Source organism: Pempheris klunzingeri, chromosome 9 (assembly GCF_042242105.1).
Source record: "Pempheris klunzingeri isolate RE-2024b chromosome 9, fPemKlu1.hap1, whole genome shotgun sequence".
In the NCBI taxonomy this organism is placed as follows: Eukaryota; Metazoa; Chordata; class Actinopteri; order Acropomatiformes; family Pempheridae; genus Pempheris; species Pempheris klunzingeri.
Window position 1 is genome coordinate 25,175,972 of NC_092020.1, and position 22,335 is coordinate 25,198,306.

A 22,335-nucleotide genomic window follows, 5' to 3' on the forward strand; every position below is an offset into this window, starting at 1 on the left:
AATGGACCAGTTTTGGAGAGAGAAGGACCTCTTCATGAGCTCAGTGATCCTCTCTGGTTGGCATGTTTAGTGGATCTCACTGATCACCTGAACACACAAGGCAAAGACCAGCTTGTACCACTACTAATAAATGAAAGCCCACTAATGGAAAGGCTGTTTTTTTTTTTCTTGAATCAAATTCAGTTATCAAGCAGAATTTACTAACATGTGATTGATTTTGCCCACTTTAATCCACTAGAGGTGAGACCATATACATCACCTCTAGTGGATTAAAGTTAGCAGTATAATACTTCTAGTGAGCGGCCCAGCCCTTTGGATGTTTTTCTGTATGTGGCCCTCAGTGAAAAAAGTTTGGACACCCCTGCTTTAAATGGTTCAAATGTCCTCCTTTGACTCACGCCTGATTGATTTCTAGTATTAATGTTGTCAAAGTGACAATAAGAGGAACATCTTCTATGAACTCTCCTCTCGAAGGCTGCAGTGAGCTGAATTGTCAGGACCACTGCTCCTCCTCCTGCCTATGGCCAGAGGTGGCACTGTTTGTCTGTCTCTGTGTCTCTCTCTTTCTCTGTGTGTGATTGCAGGAGCGGAGGCAGCTGTGTGATCACCTGCAACTAATCAGCCTGTCTGCTACTTAAGTCTGGTTCAGGCATTCACCCCCTGTCAGTTTGTCAACTCTGCTGTTCCCTCTCAGACCTGTTCCTGCCCTGACTACGACCCCGGCTCTGCTCTGCCTTGCCTTGCCTTGCCTGTCCTGGATACCGGCTCCTGCCTCCAGCTTCAGAACCTTGTTGAGCTCTGATTGCCTAGATCAGCCCTTGCACACAGCAGCTAAGTTTATGGATTATTTTGTTAGCTGTTCACCTTTCGTTTGTAGTCATCAGCCCCTGTAACTCGGCAGCTAAGTTTTTGTGTTTTGCTTTGTTAGCTGTTCTGTCTTTTGTTGGTTTTCTATTTTTGCGCTCTGCCATTGTTCCTTAGTTGTTCCCCTTTTGTTCATGAGGAGTGGCAGCCTCGTCGTTTTTGTATTTTCCTAACTCTGTTGTTAATAAACCCGTGTGAACCTGAGTTTGGGTTTGGTCCTGTGTCCACATTTTGGGTTCTCGGTCCAGTTCTGACATGAATAACACATAATGTTGGACACAAAGGATGATGGGTAATTATTTGTACTGAGTTTTACTTTAATTCAGTGTATTTAAACCTACAATCTGAAGAAAGACTAGAGGAACAAGGTGGAGAACAAGAGGAGGAGGAAGAGGATCCAGACCCCGTGGAGCCATTAGTGCCCTTCATGCTGTCAGAGGAAGAGATCAAATCATGTTACTTGTGTTTTCTGTGGTTTGGCTGTTGTTTTATTTCATCTACTTTATCATTTTATGTTTATTTTCACTGAAGCCGTTATTTTTTTTATTATTTTTATTTTATTTATCTATCTATTATTATTTATCTGTCTGCTCAGGGTGAAGCTGGAGAGAGCGGGGGTCAGTGACCAGCTGGCTGCATGGGTCACTGACTACCTCACGGACAGACCCCAGTCTGTGAGGCTGCAGGACAGTGTGTCTGATCAGAATCAGAATTCTTTTATTGTCATTGTGCAAAGAAGCACAACGAAATTGAAATAAAAAAACAGCAGCTCTCATGGACAGTGCAAACAACGGAAGGTGCAAAATACAGAATAGTGCAAAAGAACGACGGAATAAACTTTAGTGCAAAAACTGTACTGGGGGGGTATTAACATTGGATTTTTTTAAGAATAAAAAAGATATGTACAAAGAAAATATATAAATAGGTGAAAGAACGTTCCTGTTTTCACATTTCTTTGGTTGGTTGTATTTTTGGTGTTTTGTATTGTTCAGGTTGTGTTGTTGTTATTTATTTAGGGCAATGACAGCTCTGGGGTAGAAGCTGTTCTTTAGTCTGTTGGTGCTAGACTTTATTGCCCTGAAACGTCTGCCTGAGGGAAGGAGTTGGAAGAGGTGGTGTCCCTGATGGTGCTGCGGGCTCTCCTGAGGCAGCAAGCGCTGTAGATGTCCTCCAGAGATGGAAGAGGGCAGCCAGTCAGTCTGTGGGCGGTGTTAATGACCCTCTGGAGCTGCTTCCTCTCTGCCGCAGTGCAGCTGGAGAACCACAGCGAGATGCCGTGGCTCAGCACCGACTCCACCGAGCAGCGGTAGAAGGACACCAAGAGCTCAGATCTTAGGTTGTTCTTCCTGAGAATCCTCAGGAAGTAGAGTCTCTGCTGTGCCTTCTTCAGGATCGCTGTAGAGTTTGATGTGGTGGTCTGCAGCACGGGGCCAGCAAGACAAAGGAGATGGTGGTCGACTTCCACAGGAAACCCTCCATCACTGCACCAGTGAACATCCAGGGACTTGACATCGAGAGAGTGAGGACATACAAGTGCCTGATGGGTGTTCACCTGAACGACAAACTGGACTGGACAGACAACACCGACTCTCTTTATAAGAAGGGTCAGTGTCGTCTGTAGCTGCTGAGGAGGCTTGGATCCTTTGGAGGGAGCAGACCACTGCTGAGGACCTTCTATGAGACTGTGGTGGCTTCTGTGGTTTTTAACGCAGTGGTGAGTTGGGGAGGGGCGACAAGAACAGGCTCAACAGACTGATAAAGAGAGCCAGCTCCGTCTGTGCCCCCCCCCCCTGGACTCCATAGAGGTGGTGGGAGAGAGGAGGATCTTGGCCAAACTGTCCTCCATCATGGACAACACCTCCCACCCTCTGTATCAGACTGTGGGGGCCTTCAGCAGCTCCTTCAGTGACAGACTGATACACCCTCAGTGTAAGAAGGAGCAGCTCCTTCATCCCGACTGCAGTCAGACTGTACAATGCTGCATTATAGCCTGCTGCACCAACCACGAGCACAACCACCACCTAGTGCACTTTATTATTACCCAGTCTGTAACAACTGTGCAACAATCCACAATCTACATCATTCTTCTGTTTATTTATTTTCTCTTTCTTTAACTGTTTCTGTCTCCTTGAGCTGCAGTAACAGCAACCTTTCCCCACTGAGGGTCAATAAATGTTATCTTATCTAAGTCATTTATTACTTTATGTATTCGTTGCCGTGGTAACGGTGACATTATGGCCCCTTCTTGTCTCAAAGTTTAGTTTCACTTTTCACTCTTCAAGTTTTAACTTGTCAGTTCGTCGTGTCACAGTTGGTTTTCTCCTTCTTCTGAAAGGTAGGACTGTTTTTAGCGACATGTTTTCACTGTTTGACTCCTGAATGATCCTCTGTTCGTCCCGTTTCTTTACTTCAGGTAGAAATTAACTAGAATTAAAGCTGCAGCAGCATTTAAGGGGCCTCGCTAATGTGAACACAGCTGGTGACGCAGTTTGGTCGACATGGTGTGAATCTTCATCTGCAGCGAGTTTTAATGGAAACTAGGTTACATCACGTGTATCACTCGAAGGTTTCGTATAAATCTGATGATCTTTGTCAGGAGATCCTGTCGTCTGCAGCTGTTGCTGTGACCTTGAGGCAATAAGGTCACGTAGATGTGTTAGATGAGGAAATAAGTCAAAGTCAGCGGCCTCACACTCACTGTGGGTGTGTGAGGCTTTTAGGTAAAATGGTAAAAATCACCACCCACACAACAACAAAGCAAAATAGCAGTTAAACAAAAACCAAATAAGCTCAACTAGAACATGTTTAAAGTAAACAACTAACAAGCAGAAGGAAACACGACCAGCAGCACTTCTTATCATTAAAACAAGTGTTAGGCTGAACAGAACTGACTGAACCCTCAATGCAGACGAGGACACAGGTTGGGAGACAGGGAGGTTTATTTACTACAATGAACCAAAGCAGGGCTGAGACCAGGGGAAGCAGGCTGGTGGAGCAGGAACAAATACGAGCAAACACGACAAGGAGTCTAGTAACAGGGAGCCTGAAGTTTATCATGTGGAAACAGACAATCTGACAACAAGTGAAGAGCTGAGCTGGTCTGATAAAGACAGGGGAGGAGTAGGAGGCTAGATTAGTGATGAGGAACAGGAGCGTGGGCTGATGACCTGGAGTGACCTCCTCGACTCCACTCAGGTGACTGACACACCTGAGGGAGAGAGACACACCTGAGGGAGAGAGAGAGACACATGAGGGAGAGACAGACACACCTGAGGGAGAGAGACACACCTGAGGGAGAGACAGACACACCTGAGGGAGAGACAGACACACCTGAGGGAGAGAGACACACCTGAGGGAGAGACAGACACACATGAGGGAGAGAGACACACCTGAGGGAGAGACAGACACACCTGAGGGAGAGACAGACACACCTGAGGGAGAGAGAGACACACCTGAGGGAGAGACAGACACACCTGAGGGAGAGAGACACACATGAGGGAGAGAGACACACCTGAGGGAGAGACAGACACACCTGAGGGAGAGACAGACACACCTGAGGGAGAGACAGACACACCTGAGGGAGAGAGACACACCTGAGGGAGAGACAGACACACATGAGGGAGAGACAGACACACCTGAGGGAGAGAGACACACCTGAGGGAGAGACAGACACACCTGAGGGAGAGAGACACACATGAGGGAGAGAGACACACCTGAGGGAGAGACAGACACACATGAGGGAGAGACAGACACACCTGAGGGAGAGAGACACACCTGAGGGAGAGACAGACACACATGAGGGAGAGACAGACACACCTGAGGGAGAGAGACACACCTGAGGGAGAGACAGACACACATGAGGGAGAGACAGACACACCTGAGGGAGAGAGACACACCTGAGCGAGAGAGACACACATGAGGGAGAGACAGACACACATGAGGGAGAGAGACACACCTGAGGGAGAGACAGACACACATGAGGGAGAGAGACACACCTGAGGGAGAGAGACACACACACCTGAGGGAGAGAGACACACCTGAGGGAGAGAGAGACACACCTGAGGGAGAGAGACACACCTGAGGGAGAGAGAGACACACCTGAGGGAGAGAGACACACACACCTGAGGGAGAGAGACACACCTGAGGGAGAGAGAGACACACCTGAGGGAGAGACAGACACACATGAGGGAGAGAGAGACACACCTGAGGGAGAGAGACACACGTGAGGGAGAGACAGACACACATGAGGGAGAGAGAGACACACCTGAGGGAGAGAGACACACCTGAGGGAGAGAGACACACATGAGGGAGAGACAGACACACATGAGGGAGAGAGACACACCTGAGGGAGAGACAGACACACATGAGGGAGAGAGACACACCTGAGGGAGAGAGACACACACACCTGAGGGAGAGAGACACACCTGAGGGAGAGAGACACACCTGAGGGAGAGAGACACACACACCTGAGGGAGAGAGACACACCTGAGGGAGAGAGAGACACACCTGAGGGAGAGAGAGACACCTGAGGGAGAGAGACAGGGGGAACAGGGAAAAACACCAGGATCCTAACACCAAGACAACTAAATATCCAGGTGGAGGTGGCGGCACACAGAGACTCAGCGAGGGTGAAAGTTTTGTGTTTCTTGTCTTTCATCGCTCAGAGACTTTACTAAACTTCAGGGCAAAGCAAGGATTTAGACAAAAGAGGGGAAGAGAGCCGGGATCCATGCCAGGCTAAATACTCTCTAATGACAGCAAGCTGGAAGAGCTCCGTCTGCTGAGAGAGAGAGGAGAGACTGCTGTGTGTTTGCTTTCACTGAAACATGGCTGCATGATGGCATCTCAGACGCCCATTCAGCTGGAGGGGATTCAAGATTCTAGATGTTTATTGTCATATGCACAGAAAACCAGACAGTACAATGAAATTCTAGTAGACTACTATCAACAACACAAACTAAGTAAGCTATAACTTACTTAGTTACCACGATAAAGTGACAACAGCAGTGAATGTAAAGTGTATTTTGCATGTAAACAGAAAGATGACAGTATGGATTACAGCAGCAGCACCACAGTATGTGTGCAGGCGGACAGAGGGGCAGCAAGCTCCAGCTGCAGAGGATAGTTAGGGGAGCTGAGAGGTGTCGTCTGAGTTTCCCTCCCCTCTGTCCGAGAACTCCTTTTGTCAGAGTCTCCTTTGTGTGGAAGCCCGTTTAAGCCAGTGAAAAAAAAAAAGATGAGATAAAAAGTCGAAATTACGAGAAAGGAAATGCGCATGCGCTTCAGTTGTACCGACAGAGAAAGGGGTCCATGAACGCCTCGCTTGTCCAGGTACAGCAACGACGCTGTCCTGTGGCTGAAAGGTCGCTATTGCAAGTGACTTCATGGCTGCATGATTTAGCTTTGAAATATTAAATTAGTTCATTGTTGCAGGGAGCAAAACAAGTTGCGAGAATTTCTTTAATGTGGCTTTGAAATGATCTTCTAATGTCTAACTCTGTGGTCTTCGTTACAGTGCGTCTTAGTCTTTCTACGCCAAAAGTTCTTCTTGCTTAAAATCCTTTCTAGTGTGTGTTTGCTCAGTATAATCCCATGCAAATCAGAGAGTAAATGAAGTATTTCATCCGTTGTAAAGCCCCGTTTAAAGTAGTCCTCAGTGTACTGGCAGTCCATTTCTGTGTCAAACTATACAGGATTCATACAAAGAACTGCTGCTCTGTCGGTACAACTGAAGCGCATGCGCATTTCCTTTCTCATAATTTCAACTTTCTTATCTCGTAATTATGACTTTTTATCTCATCTTTTTTTTTTTTACTGGCGGAAACAGGCTTCCGTACCTTTGGACTGCTGACCTGGAACAGACTCACTATTTAGCACTTCAGTTCACATGAGCCTCTTTTCCACCGCAGGAACTTTTCTCATTTACCCAGGATTTTGAAAAACCTCGGCACGTTTCCACCGAAATTACCCGGGAAAAAACTTTCCCTCAACCCCAAACGTTCCCTGAAAACAGTTCCTAGTAGGGGGGTAGGACTCAGATTAGTCTTGAGGGGCGGGGCTGTGTGCTGAAGAACACTGATTGGTGGAAAACACTTGCAGCGTCCCGCACTTCCTTTCCAGTGTGGCTGCAAACTCGTTTATTTCATTTCTACGAGCTCATTTCTATAGACTGAATGTAGGACACACGGGGAAACAATCTCGTGAAAAGTTGAAGAAACTTATGCAAGATTATAAGAAGCTGAAGGACCACAACAGTCGCAGTGGGTCCGACCGCCGTACTCTACGTCCCCCATACGTCATCATCAGCTTGATGTGAATAAATGTTCCGGGACTTTGAGGTTTGGTGGAAACACAAACCACATAGATTACCAGGAAGTCTTAAAAAATAAATTCCTGGTAATAAAAGTTCCTGGAAATGTTGGTGGAAAAGGGGCTGTAGTCACTTTTTTTATAAACGTTTGTGCATGTGTTCATCCAGATAAGAACCCTTAGAGGTACAATAAAACTTAAAACCTGAAGTCCACCCCCAAAATATTAAATAATCTATTAAAAAGCAAAACAAAACAAAAACAAACAATAAAACAAAACAGTGTCAGTGAGGACATTTGAACACATCGGTTGGGCTGCAGGTGTTTCTATGTCTATATATGTCTATTGTCTTTAGACAGGCCATGAAGGGCCCAGGTGTTTTGGAAGAGCGGTTGTTTCCCCTTTATGGTAGACGCTATTTTTTCCAATGTCAAGAAGGTCGCAGTTAACTCTGAAATCCATCTACCGACCTTTTTCCATGATAAGGTCACGACTCTTCTAGTCAATAACAAGCTTATCTCTTGCAGTGTGCAGGGATGTGTGCGTCTCATTTTGCCTGCACTACTGTTGTATGTACAGCTAAATGACAATAAAGTTTGATTTGATTTGAAATGCTGACAACTGACACTAACAGGAAGAGTTTCCCTCCATTTTAGAGTCAAAGCGTCCGCTGTCCTACATTTGTTCATATGTTTGTGTGTCGTCTTCTCTGTGGACTGAAATAACTGAATTTGTCTGATAAGTGACGGCCTCTTTTTCCACAGCTACAGAGAATAAACACCAGTCTGTCCCTCAACCAATGAAGAAGAAAAAATAAGCAAGAAGAAGAAATGCAGAGAACACATTTAGGTGACGAGTCCGCGCCGACCAAAAGGACTCACATGGAATCAGAAGACAGGTAAGGAAACACCTTCATATACACAATTTGGGTGAATTAGCCTAATGTGGGGCATTTTTTGCATTTCAGACATTGACAGTACCTTATATCCACATTCAGTAGCACTCCCAAATCTCCAGGATGTGTCCTAATTAAACCAAAAGAGGAAGTGCAGATATCACACCCAACAAAGAAACGGGACACTGAGAAGAAACACCAGAGGAGGGAATATATTTTGGAAGAATGGTGCTCAGAAAGATGGTTTTTCCTATTTATGTACCGAACTCAATTCAAAAACCTCATTATTTTAAAGTTTCCTGCTTTCAAAGAGACATTTGCATAGTGACCAGTAACCATTTTAAAGGCTTCACTAGTGATCAAGGTCTTGTTGTGATTTCGGCATGTGGATCATCCACATCCACATTATTTTAACAGAGTTATTAAAATACGTTGTCTTTCACATTGAATCTAGAATCTTTTAATGGTGAATAACTCTTGTGCTGCATAAAGAAAATAAAAAGACAATAATTACAATAAACAAAAGAAGCAAAGTATTAAGACTGTGTGTTACACCACCAGGTCACAGCAGCTACACGTGTACTCAAAGCACACAGCAGACACTCCTGGATCTGAACGTGGATCTGTACCTGAACCTGAACCGGAACCTGAACCGGAACCTGAACCTGAACCTGAACCCAGCTGTGTGTCTATAAAGAGTGATTGGTCAATGCTGCGTCCTATTTATTTTAGGAAACCTGCTGATGGAAGGTAAGAATTAAACTGGTAAAAACACATTTGAGACAGAAAGTTATTTGTTAATAAATTGGACATATTTTTGTCCGACATGCACATTTATCTGTGCTGCTGTCGTTTCAGGGTCCTGCTGCAGAGACGAGACTCTCCTGAATCCAGCTGTCTGTCCTTCAAGAGCGACTACTCGAAGGAAAATATCATTGATTTTAAAGATCAACCTCCATCTGCTGACCTTATGTAAGCTTACACTGACATTAAGAGTTGGTGAAACTAGTGAATAACTAGTTTGAATCAGAATCAGATTAAGAAACAGCTTTATTGGCCAAGTATGTGAACTCATACGAGGAAGTTGATTTCGGTTATTCCATTATTTTGGAAGAATGGTGCTCAGAAAGATGGTTTTTCCTATTTATGTACCAAACTCAATTCAAAAACCTTATTATTTTAAAGTTTCCTGCTTTCAAAGAGACATTTGCATAGTGACCAGTAACCATTTTAAAGGCTTCACTAGTGATCGAGGTCTTGTTGTGATTTCAGCATGTGGATCATCCACATCCACATTATTTTAACAGAGTTATTAAAATACGTTGTCTTTCACATTGAATCTAGAATCTTTTAATGGTGAATAACTCTTGTGCTGCATAAAGAAAATAAAAATAAAATAATTACGATAAACAATCCTGAACCTGAACCTGAACCCAGCTGTGTGTCTATAGATAGATAGATAGAAATACTTTATTGATCCCCGAGGGGAAATTCTGGTGCTACAGCAGCAAAAGAGCAAAAGCGACCACCACCATGAATACAACAATAAATAAGCAGATAAATTGATGAAAAGATTAAAAGCAAAGTGCGAGTCAAATTAAATAAAATAAAAACTATAGTGCACGTTAAAGAACAGAAATACATAAGAGTGATGGGTCAATGGATCCTCCTCTTTCTTTTAGGAAACCTGCTGATGGAAGGTAAGAATTAAACTGGCAAAAACACATTTGAGACAGAAAGTTAGTTGTTAATAAATTGGACATATTTTTGTCCGACATGCACATTTATCTGTGCTGCTGTCGTTTCAGGGTCCTGCTGCAGAGACGAGACTCTCCTGAACCCAGCTGTCTGTCCTTCAAGAGCGACCAGTCGAAGGAAAATATCATTGATTTTAAAGATCAACCTCCATCTGCTGACCTTATGTAAGCTTACACTGACATTAAGAGTTAGTGAAACTAGAAAAGAACTAGTTTGAATCAGAATCAGATTAAGAAACAGCTTTATTGGCCAAGTATGTGATTTCAGTTTTTCCACTGATCTCCTCCAGACAAAAAGGGAGACAAGAACAACAAAGCTGAACGAAGCAAACACACATTTAACTTAAATTTAATACCTTTCACAATAACCAATAGAAAAGCCTTTATTGGCTACTACAGCAATCAAACGCTTCCTATAATTGCTGACCAGCTTTTTGCATGTCTCACTGGTATTTTTGCCCATTCATCTTTAGCGATGAGCTCCAACTCTTTCAGGTTGGAGGGTCTCCTTACCATCACCCTGATCTTTAGCTCCCTCCACAGATTCTCAATTGGATTCAAGTGGTGATCCTTGGATTCTTTTTCACCTCTCTCACTATCCTCCTGGCCAGCACAGGTGTCACTTTTGGCTTCCGACCACGTCCTCTGAGATTTTCCATAGTGCGGAACGTCTTGTATTTTTTAATAATACTTTGCACTGTAGCCACTGGAACTTGAAAACATTTAGATATGGTCTTATAGCCCTTTCCTGACTTGTGAGCAGCCACAATGCGCAGCCGCAGGTCCTCAGTGAGCTCCTTTGTCTTAGCCATGACTCTCCACAAACCAACTGCAGAGAGCTGCTGTTTTTCACCTGTTGAGTTGATTAAAACAGCTGTTCCCAATGAATCAGGGTCATTAGGATGCTTTAGAACAGCTTGGACTATTTGGAACGGTATAGAACTTTGGATTTTCCCATAGACTATGACAGTTTGCAAAGGGTATGAATAACTTTGGACATGCCACTTTTTGTTCAAATGTAAATAAAAGCTGAGAAATATTTCTTTCCACAATGATGCCTCTTGTACATCGTCTTGTTATCTTCTGGGAGACGCCTGTGTCATTTCCAATCAAGAAAAAACTTGCTGGTTGAATAAAAGTAACTTTGAGTCAAAATTTGCCAGGGGTATGAAGAATTTCAGGCTTGACTGTATATAAAGACACACAAACACATTTTCAGACTCTAGAAGACCTTTAGTGTTCAAACCTGCCGCCTCCACACGGCCGACCAATCACTGAGTGAGGTGGGTGTGAGGACACAACCCGTCTGGGGGGAGGTTCAGACGCTGTTCGACCTTCTGACAATGGAGGGCACTGATGTTTGAACTGTTGTTTACTTGTTGGTTGTCATTTTTCTCCTGGGAGCTGCCCAGCACAACCAGTTTGATACCAGCAGACACTGAGCAGCTCTACTGGAGCAGCTGGAGGGTCAGTGAGGGAGGGAGAGCTCATTGGAGGGGTTGGTGAGAGCTGCTGGGACTAAACAAAACCAACTAGTGAAGCAAAACACTGAGCTGAACTCTAGAAATAGGCTGTTAACTGTTGATTCTCAGTGGGATCAGCAGGACGAGTAAACCTTTACCACTACAGGGAGTCACCTGACCTTGTGTTTGACTCTCTGCAGACAGACACAATGTGAGCTAATTCTTCAGTGTTCCTCCACAGAGTTGACCAGGAGCATCAAACACCCCTGGACTCAATATTTATGGTCTGTTGTACAATAATTACTTTTACATCTATTCTGTTCCAAATCATCTCCACACACACGATTTTGTTTGACTTTGATCGTGTCATTCCCATGATCCTCTGCTCCAGCTGCTGGAGGAGAATATGGTCAGTCTTGTGAAGAAGGAGCTGAAGGAGATCCAGAGGGTTCTGAGTTCAGACTGCTCAGGATACTTAGAGAGTCAGAGGGAGGGTGAGGATGAAGAGCAGAGGAAGAGCAGCAGAGAGGCGATTCTGAAGATCACACTTTACCTCCTGAGGAGACTGAAGCAGGAGGAGCTGGCTGACTATCTGCAGAGCAGTAAGAGGATTTCTGGATAAACGGGACATTAACTAATGTCTCTAGAGACGATGGAAATGTATTATTTATTACTTTGTTGAAATATTCATCATTTCTCAAATGTTCTTATTTGTTGTGTGTCCATTCAGAAACTTTTGCCTGCGTTTGTCAACGTAACCTTAAATCTAACCAGAAGAAGAAGTTCCAGTGTGTGTTCGAGGGCGTCGCTAAAGCAGGAAACCCAACGCTTCTGAACCAGATCTACACAGAGCTCCACATCACAGAGGGAGGGACTGCAGCGGTCAATGATGAACATGAGGTCAGACAGATTGAAGCAGCATCCAGGAAACCAGACAGACCAGAAACAACCATCAGATGTGTGGACATCTTTAAAACCCCACCTGGAAGAGATTCTCCAATCAGATCAGTGATGACAACGGGAGTGGCCGGCATCGGGAAAACAGTCTTAACGCAGAAGTTCACTCTGGACTGGGCTGAAGACGAAGCCAACCAGGACACACAGTTCATGTTTCCATTCACTTTCAGAGAGCTGAATCTGCTGAGAGACAAAACATGCAGCTTGGTGGAACTCGTTCATCGTTTCTTTCCTGAAACCAAAGAAGCAGGAATCTGCAGGTTTGACGGGTTCCAGGTTCTGTTCATCTTTGACGGTCTGGACGAGTGCCGACTTCCTCTGGACTTCCACAACAACGAGACCCTGACTGATATTAAAGAGTCGGCCTCAGTGGATGTGCTGCTGACAAACCTCATCAGAGGGAATCTGCTTCCTTCTGCCCGCATCTGGATAACCACACGACCTGCAGCAGCCAATCAGGTCCCTCCTGAGTGTGTTGACATGGTGACAGAGGTCAAAGGGTTCACCAACCCTCAGAAGGAGGAGTACTTCAGGAAGAGATTCAGAGATGAGGAGCAGGCCGACAGGATCATCTCCCACATCAAGACGTCACGAAGCCTCCACATCATGTGCCACATCCCGGTCTTCTGCTGGATCACCGCTACGGTTCTGGAGGACGCGTTGAAAACCAGAGAGGGAGGAGAGCTGCCCAAGACCCTGACTGAGATGTACATCCACTACCTGGTGGTTCAGACCAAAGTGAAGAATGTCAAGTTTGATGGAGGAGCTCAGACAGATCCACACTGGAGTCTAGAGACCAGGACCATGATCTGGTCTCTGGGAAAACTGGCTTTTGAGCAGCTGCAGAAAGGGAAGCTGATCTTCTATGAATCAGACCTGACAGAGTGTGGCATCGATATCAGAGCAGCCTCAGTGTACTCAGGAGTGTTCACCCAGATCTTTAGAGAGGAGAGGGGGCTGTACCAGGACCAGGTCTTCTGCTTCGTCCATTTGAGCCTTCAGGAGTTTCTGGCTGCTCTTTATGTCCATCTAGAATTCATCTACAGTGGTTTCAATCTGATGACAGGCTGCAAAGTGTCTGCAATGACAGAGCTTCACCAGAGTGCCGTGGACCAGGCCTTACAGAGTCCAAATGGACACCTGGATTTGTTCCTCCGCTTCCTCCTGGGCCTTTCGCTTCAGACTAATCAGGATCTCCTGCAAGGCCTGGTGAACCAGACAAGTAGTAATTTACAGGCCACTCAGCAAACAGTCCAGTACATCAAGAAGAAGCTTGAGGAAAATCTGTCTTCAGAGAAAAGCATCAACCTGTTCCACTGTCTGAATGAACTGAATGATCGTTCTCTAGTGGAGAAGATCCAACAGTCCCTGAGTTCAGGACGTCTCTCCACAGATGAACTCTCTCGTGCTCAGTGGTCAGCTCTGGTCTTCATTTTACTGTCATCAGAAAAAGATCTGGACGTGTTTGACCTGAAGAAATACTCTGCTTCAGAGGAGGCTCTTCTGAAGCTGCTGCCAGTGCTCAAAGCCTCCAACAAAGCTCTGTAAGAACAGGCAGATTTTGTTTAATTGAAATAATAATGTTGTCACTGCTGAGCTTTAATGAGAGAAATATATATAAATAACTTACACTCATTGTGTCTTCAGGCTGAGTGGCTGTAACCTCTCAGAGAGAAGCTGTAAAGTCCTGTCCTCAGTGCTCAGCTCCCAGTCCTCTAGTCTGACAGAGCTGGACCTGAGTAACAACAACCTGCAGGATCCAGGAGTGAAGGTCCTGTCTGCTGGTCTGGAGAGTCCACACTGTACACTGGAAACTCTCAGGTAAGGATTCATCAGCCTGATCGATTAATATATATCAATTGATAAGCTCTTTTTAGCACGACTCAAATTATTTTCAAACCAATTGTATTTACTCTGTTTTTAGACTTAGTACCTTACCATTGGCATATTTTATATTAGTTTTGTCTCTCTGTTGTCAGCGGCTAGTCCGAGAACCCAAAATGTGGATATGTAATGTGGACAGACCCAAATTCAAGGTTCACACAGGTTTATTACAGTATGAACAGAACTCTCAGAACAACAGAGAGAATACAAAATGCCGAGGCTGCCACTCCTCACAGACTCAAAGGGAACTAACTAAGAAACAATGGCAGAGCGCAGGAACGCAAAACACTAACAAAAGGCGGACAGCTGACAAAATAATCCACAAACTTAGCTGCCCAGTTTCAGGGCTGATCTGGGCAATCGGAGCCCAGCAAGGGTTCTGAAGCTGGAGGTGGGAGTCAGAAACCAGGACAGGCAGGGCAGAGCAGGGGTTGAAGCCAGGGCAGGAGTGAGTTACTGAGTCGACAGACTGGCGAAGAGTGAGTTCCTGAACCAGACTTAAGCAGCAGGAGGTGGATGATGAATTGCAGGTGACCCACACAGCTGTCTCCACTCCTGCAACCACAGCCAGAGAGAGACAGACAGACAAAAGGGCACAGGCAGGGGCAGGAGCAGTGGTCCTGACACTTGTTGCATCAGAGACGGTTTTAAAGATACAGAAAGTCTGACAGAGTTTCAAGGAGTTTCTGTTTTATTGTCCAGAGTTTCTTACTCATTGATGATGCACCGTTGGTTTGGTCAGTTATGTCCGTGTGGCTCCAGCGTAGATGGTGTGTTTTCATAAAAAACTTAGCTCGTGGTCAGAAACCATGGACCTCTCAGCACGACACACCTGGAACAATTACTGCAGCGTTTCAGGCTCCCAGCGCCACAATCATCACCACAGAAAAGGCTCAAACACTCATCATGGCGATACGACAGTTCATCCTAGTTGTGTGTTATAAACGTTTGCTTTTTAATGTTTATTTCACAATGTAAAGTCCTTAAACTTTTTCATTTACAGTTTTAAATGTTAGTGTTGTTTTAGTTCACTATAATAACTCTGGTCCAAACTGTTGGAAGGTTCTGTCACCTGCAGCTCATCTAATTAGCTGTCTGTGACTGTTTCTTTTCATATTTCTTTATTTGGACGTGTTTTTAATGTGGTTAAGATTTAAGAGCTGCTAACAACATGTGGACTGAGGCTACAGGAAGCTGCAGTAGCTTCATAATAAAAGCCTTACAGTAGTCTGCCATTTTGGTTTTAATGTACTGACTGGAAAGTTTAAAGACGGAAGCAAATTACAGGCGATGACAGAAAAAACACTCCACCTTCCCGCCCCTGACAGTCCCATCAGACTGTTTCATGTGTGTTAATGTGTGTGTTTTCAGGCTGTCAGGCTGTCTGATCACAGAGGAAGGCTGCGCTTCTCTGGCCTCCGCCCTGAGCTCCAACCCCTCCCATCTGAGAGAGCTGGACCTGAGCTACAACCATCCAGGCGACTCAGGCGTGAGTCTGCTGTCTGCTGGACTGAAGCATCCACACTGGAGACTGGACACTCTCAGGTATGAGGAGGCCTGCTGCTGCCACCGACAATCAGTCTGATAGAGGAGCTGCAGCTGGAAACATCTGTGTGTAGTTTTTATTTTATCTGGTGTCAGCGAGGAGACACAAAAAGTCAGCCAACACCATGATGCATGCCTTCAAAGTAAATTAAAAGGTTCTGGTTCATACAGCCTTAGAATAAAGTGAATATTGGTGAGAAAAGATTAGATGTAAACACAAGAATAGAGGTTTTCCTCCCTCAACAGACATTTAGGCATTTTTGTGTGACTAAGATCTAATTTTTCAGTCCATAATAACACAAAACACTGTCTGTAAACACAGAAATATGAACTGAACTGTGTGTGTGAGAGCGATGTAACGTCCATGTTTCCATGCTGAAAGAGAAAGTGCTGGTCTGACACCCCCCTCCTCCTTTCAGGGTGGAGCCTGGAGGAGAGCGATGGTTGAGACCAGGTCTGAGGAAGTGTAAGTGTGTTTATGATTCAACCATCTTCACTCATTCAAATGCTACTGAGGATGAAGATGATCACTGATGAGTCTCTGACAGGTGTCGTCATTTTAATCCTCTGAGAGCATGAACACTGAAAATAAACATTATTAATCCTTTCATCTAATGCAATGTTGTTAACAAATCAGTTCCCAGTTACACACTTTAACTCCACATTAAATTATTAAACAGCTCAAAATAACTACAAATCTGCATATTGACAACAAAGAATAATTAAGAGCTGCTCAATTAGCAAATGCAGCTTTTTCTCATATTGGATAAACAGTAAACTCCAGCAACACTGCCTGTAAACATTCTGTAGCCTGAACAGACCATATTTATGTAATAAAGAATTAATTAGGCTAAAATCCTACAACATATTACGCTAACTTACCTGCATCACAGAGGTTTTGTGAGGTGAGTGAAGTTTGGCCTCTCAGGTTCACTGCAACAACTCCTTGTTGTTCTTCTTCTGTGGGAACAACAACACAGCAGTCAGAAACACAATAGTTGAGCTGGACATGAATGTGAATGTCACGGGGCGGGACAGAGGCTCAAGTGCAGACAACAAACACCAGGGGCGCCCCCAGAAATCTTTCACAGGGGGGGGCAGATAGGGCCAGAGAAAATCCTGGGGTGGCACACCAAAACCAAAACCAAAACCAAAACCAAAACCAAAAACAAAAACAATAACGGAATTTCAAGAAGAAAAGCTGTTGTAAGTATTGAGTCAAAATCGATGTCAGTATGAGAGTTAAGGAATCATGTACTCATATACTTTCTAATTTTACAGTTAATGTTACTTAGATGTACATGGACTAATACAGAACAAGCCTGTTTTAGTAAGTGTTGGTTTATTTATCAGTTAGGACATTCATTGTTCTAATAGGGTAGTTGTATTATACAGCTTTACTATTAGGGAGTACATTCATGGAATGAACTAAACAGTTACAGGGAACAAGTCTACTCTAGTTTAAAAGCAGCACACAGAGGCCTTTGATTGTTTTCAGTACAGCTTTATTCTGCTGTAAAGTCTTTGACAGTAGACATTTGACCACAGCTCTGAGAGGATTGTAGCCATGTGTGAGCACTGTGCCAGTCTTTCTTGAGGCCTCGTCTTCTGCCCCCTTGAAGAGTACGAGGGAAAAACTTGAGATGCTGCTGTTTGGGCCCTCTGATGTTGACTGGGAAATATCTGTGATGAAACATGAGGACAATAAGTTACTCTGAATTTAAAATAGCAGCAGCAAAACCAACAGTAATAACACGAGTAGCTGTCCATAGTAATCCCAGATTACAGTTGGATTATGGACCCACAGTCAGTTCTGTTCTGACTGTTCAAACTCATCTACCAGTAAACATGAACAAGAAGCTTTCTGTTGTTGCACCAGGGTTCATAACTCAGTGTTGACACCTTGTTACCACACGTTTATCCAGGTGAAGTTCCTCTCTTGCCATTCATTTCCTCATGAGGGACCCTGTTCTCAGCTCACCTGTTGGTCCAGCAGTAGGATGAACAGCTGTGTCCTGTCTGACCTGCTGCCTCACTTCTTCATGTTCTCTGGACCTTTCACCTGCTCCTCTGCACTGCCCTGCTCTGTTCATGGGTTTTGTCCTGCATCATCACACATATGTTAGAGATGTCCGTAGACTTTCTCTTCATTGTCTGAAAAGTGCCGTAGCATCACGGCACAGGTGCTGGTGATCCTTAACACGAGCTAATGAGATGCTCAGTAACGGAGAGCAGCCAGCAGGAGGTTCAGCACAGACACAGTTTACCAAACACACACTATTTGTTCTACAGTACAGTTTGACTGACTTACCTGTTGGTAGTCTGCTTGTCTCAACAGCTGCCGTTGAAAATGACTTCCACTGTTTGTCTCTGAGTTTGGGCAGCAGCTGCTGCAGTGCTGCCTTCACTTGCGCTCGGACAACGTAGTTACAATTTACGAAATTTTCAAACGTGAACTTGACCTATCAGAACTGGGGGGGGGGGGCATTTTTCAGGGGTGGCCGCGGCCCCCCCTGGCCCCCCCCGGCCCCCCCTGGCCCCCCTCTGACAAACACACGGCACACAGTTAATGGATTAACAAAGGTTTATTTAACAAACAACTGGAAACAAACGAAAAGGGAATTCAATGGCGGGCAAGTAACCCGCCGGTGGGGGAGGGAGTAAATACACGGAAGCGTCACTCTTGCACCGATCCGCGATGGGAAGGCTTTAGCTTGGAGGGGCGGAGAACCGTGGGCAGGGGCGAAACCGCGGGAGACGGAGATCCCGGAGGTCCAGAGCTCCGAACCGGGAGACCAGGCTCGGGACGGGGAGTCCACTGAGGTCAGAACGGCTGATAAGTGGAGGCAGGAGCGGGCGGGAGATCCGCGACGGAGGGGGGTTGTTGACGGGAGCCGGGTCCGATCACCGATTGGCAAGGCGACGGCTGGGAACGGGAGGCGGAGCAGGCAGGCGGATGGTTTGGATCAGGATCAACCGAGGAGTGGGCTCCGGAGCGGGAGGGGAACAGGAGAAAGAAGATCTACGGTCCGGCGTCGGGTAGTGGACTTGGCTGGATATTTATGGATCAAGTGTGAGAAGTTGATTGAAGGACCACATTGATTCATTCTAATGTAATCTAGACACACACACACACACACACACAGACACACACACACACACACACACACACAGACACACACACAGACACACACACACAGACACACACAGACACAGACACACAGACACACTCACAGACACACACACACACACACACACACAGAGGAAGAGACAAGGGGAAAACCACCTCTAGCTCCGTCTGGCAGTGAGAGCCCTGACAGTGAAGTAAAAACAGTAAGAGGAGGTTTAATAGGTGGGATCGGCAGCTTCTGCAATATCCTGTCAGGGAAACACTGATCAGGTGATCGATTGATAACTGCAGCTGTTTTGTGTCTCGTTCTCTCCGTCAGATTCCTGTGAACTCACATTCGACTTAAACACAGTAAACAGGAAGATCAAACTGTCTGATGACAACAGGAAGGCGACACTTTTGATGCCTGAGACGTCCTATCCTGATCATCCAGACAGATTCTCCTGGTACCACCAGCTGCTGTGTAGAGAAGGTCTGACTGGTCGCTGTTACTGGGAGGTGAAGGTGAGGAGATATGTTGATGTATCAGTGGCTTACAGAGGAATCAACAGGAAAGGAAACACTACAGACAGTGTTTTTGGATGGAATAAGCAGTCCTGGAGTCTGAACTGCTCCAACGGTTTTTACTCTGTCTGGCACAATAACAGAAAAACATCCATTCCTTCCTCCTCCTCCTCTGGTAGAGTAGGAGTGTATGTCGACTGTCCTGCTGGCACTCTGTCCTTCTATGAAGTCTCCTCTGACTCACTGATCCACCTCCACACCTTCAACACCACATTCACTGAACCTCTTTATCCAGGGTTTGGGATTGGGCCAAAGTTTGGAACATTGTACTTGTCAAAAATTGGGTTTTTGTTTGGTTCTGAGTCCTCAGTGTCTCTGTGTCGTCTGTAGGAGGGAGAGTCGTTCTCACTGACTGGATAGTTCAGTCTGTACAGGATCACACACAGCTGATGTTATTTAGTATCAACCTGATCATCGTCATAAAACAAGAGTAGTTATATATGCAGATGATTTGGTGCTCTACATTGCAGCGTTAACATATGAAGAGCTGATTCATGTGCTGAGTGCTGAGCTGAGAACAGTGGCTCAGTGGGTAAGGAAGAGGAAACTATTGCTGAATAACTAAAATGTATAGTGTTTGGATCAAGACGTATGCCGGCCAATAATCCTCAGATAAACTCATCACTTGGGGGACGGCCAGTGCAACGAGTTAAAGCGGTCATGCTACTTGTTATTGTGATGGATGTTAGACTCAACGTGGACACATTGATAATATTGTAGCTAAAATGGGAAATGGATAGATAGATGGATTATTAAATCACCACAGGGAAATGAAATTGCTATAGCAGCCAGGTACATCTGAATTACAAGAGAACACTATAAAGAATAAAACTAGAAAGGGGAGAGTCAAAAATACAGGGTAGATACATACACACAAGATAAAGTGCATAATGGTGACTGTAATGTAACATCAAGCTGTCTGAACCAAGTGATCCAAGCTGTAGTTTGGCCATATCTTGTATATTGTCCAAGTAATTTGGTCAAAACAAAGCATCCAGATTAGCTCTCCACAGGTGCACAGAAATCTCTCGTGGCTTCCTGTAGAGAGCAGATTATAATCCAGTCTTCTGATCTCCTTCAAATGACAAGAAACCAAAGCGTTCTTCCGGCCACGTAGTGCACATCAGAGGCGAACATAGCTACGTGAGCAGACAGGCCAGTTTAGGATGTATTTTACCACAGAGACCCAGGAGAAACCTCCTCAAGACGACTGTCATTTACAGAGTAATAACAGAGAGATTACAGGAAGGAGCTCACATTATTAAAACAAACACTAAAGCCGCTTTCAAGACAACAATTAAAGAGAATCTAACCTGATAAACTGCATGAACACAGTGGACGTGTCATCTTGCTCCCTACCCACTATCCTCTTTGTAGTGTAGATTTCTGTTTTGGGATCCTGATAATGATAAAGTCTTGTTTTTGAACTTTAAATGACGACTCTTCTTTGTTTATGGGCTGTTTAAGTTTGACTTTGTGTAGTTTAGATTGTTCAGCTATGAGCCAGTGAATGATGGTGTCCATGTAAACAATCTGTATAACACACGTCTCTAAATAAAGATTTCTTCCTCCACAAACATTATTAGCTGTGTCTCAGTTGTTTCTGACTAATATCACTGTCAATATACAGTATATCAATATCAATGATCAAATATCCTTCTGATATTTATACATTTATAATATTTATAAAGTCAAACTCGAGGCTTCAAAATGGCGGTCAACAAGCTAACAGGTGACGTCATGGTGTCCACGTCCACTTCTTACACTTCGTGTGGTAAGCAGGCTTGACGGCGCCCCCTGCAAACTTTCAACCGCAAACTTTCAGCTGGGAGGCCAGTTCAAGTTCAGCACTGGTCTTCTCCTCCAGCTGCTTCTTGACCTCCTCAAACTGCTCTACAGTCTGTGTGCTGACCTCCTGCTGAGTCTGCAGACTAGAAGCAGGCTTGAGTTTGGAGCTGGTCTTCTCCTCCAGCTGCTTCTTTACATCCTGAAGCTCAGCCGTCAGTCTTCAGACGTCTTTCTGACTTTCCGGCTGCCTCAGTGGCTTGTTTTCAGTCAGCCGCCACGGCCGGTTGCGAATGGGATGGTTGATTCTTTCCATTGATGTTCTCGCTCTCTAAAATCTCTGTGTGTGTCTGATACCTGTGATGATCGCTGTGTATCTGTGAGTGTGAAACTGGTGAGTTTCAAACTTGTACCTTTTATATACTCAAAGTGAGGGTCAACATTCTAAATGTCTTTGATGTGTCATCAGAACCATCTAGAATGTTGACGTGTCATCATATTTATTTACAAGTTTGAACAAAATGGCCGCCCCAACATCAGACCACGCCCCCACAGGAAGTGCTCAAGGATTTGAAGCTTTGAATTCTACATAGTGTCCAGAGACGTCTGTAAATCAGCCTATAAATGTTTTGGAGCGTTGCAACCTGTGAAATGACTCGTTTGACCATCAGACTTTGATCCAGTCAACAACATCACTGAATTTTATTATTTGAATTATGCCACAACTGCTTTATATGTTAACTTGTTTTCTAAAACCATAAATGTTCCAGTTTGAATGTTTTTGGACCCTCTCTGCTCTGACAGATGTGATGCTCTGAATGAACAGCAGGTGGCAGCAGACGCTCATGTCCCCATAAGTCTGTTCCTCCAACACAGTTCATTTGTTCACAGGTAGAAGAATCACTTTAGTTGAAGTAGTAGAATTACTATAAAATACTCCATTACAAGTTTAAAGTCTGCTTTGGAAATGTTTCTTCATTGAAAATAACCAGGTGTGACACTAAAGCTCAGTGTTTCTCTGTGAAGTGTGGTGGAGGAGCTGCAGAGAGTCTCCTGTGTGTCCACCAGTCGTCCCACAGCTCAGTCTAACTGGTCCCAGTGGGACTCTGCAGTGGTCAGACTGGTGTGATGGTGGTTCATGTCTTTCCTCTGCAGATGTGTGTGTGTATATATTCAGTATCT

At 44.8% G+C, this 22,335-nt stretch overlaps 1 protein-coding gene, 1 long non-coding RNA gene and 1 pseudogene across 3 annotated transcripts in view; 2 read left to right on the forward strand and 1 right to left on the reverse strand.

Annotated features, from left to right (window-relative positions):
• Positions 1 to 20,802, forward strand: part of LOC139207073 (NLR family CARD domain-containing protein 3-like) — a 71,972-nt gene extending 51,170 nt beyond the window's left edge. For both annotated transcript variants that reach the window (XM_070836705.1, XM_070836707.1), the window contains 4 exons: positions 13,893 to 14,066; positions 15,501 to 15,674; positions 16,094 to 16,140; positions 19,124 to 20,802. In XM_070836705.1, coding sequence (XP_070692806.1) covers positions 13,893 to 14,066; positions 15,501 to 15,674; positions 16,094 to 16,140; positions 19,124 to 19,698 — 970 coding nt within the window. In that variant the 3' untranslated portion in view covers positions 19,699 to 20,802. The remainder of the gene's footprint in view (positions 1 to 13,892; positions 14,067 to 15,500; positions 15,675 to 16,093; positions 16,141 to 19,123) is intronic.
• LOC139207077 (NACHT, LRR and PYD domains-containing protein 3-like) lies at positions 3,154 to 12,928 on the forward strand (annotated as a pseudogene).
• LOC139207081 (uncharacterized) lies at positions 17,164 to 18,094 on the reverse strand. The gene is made up of 3 exons (XR_011585025.1): positions 17,986 to 18,094; positions 17,656 to 17,777; positions 17,164 to 17,357 (listed from the first exon to the last, which is right to left on the reverse strand). It is a non-coding gene; the product is annotated as an uncharacterized lncRNA (long non-coding RNA).
• Positions 20,803 to 22,335: the final 1,533 nt, after the last annotated feature.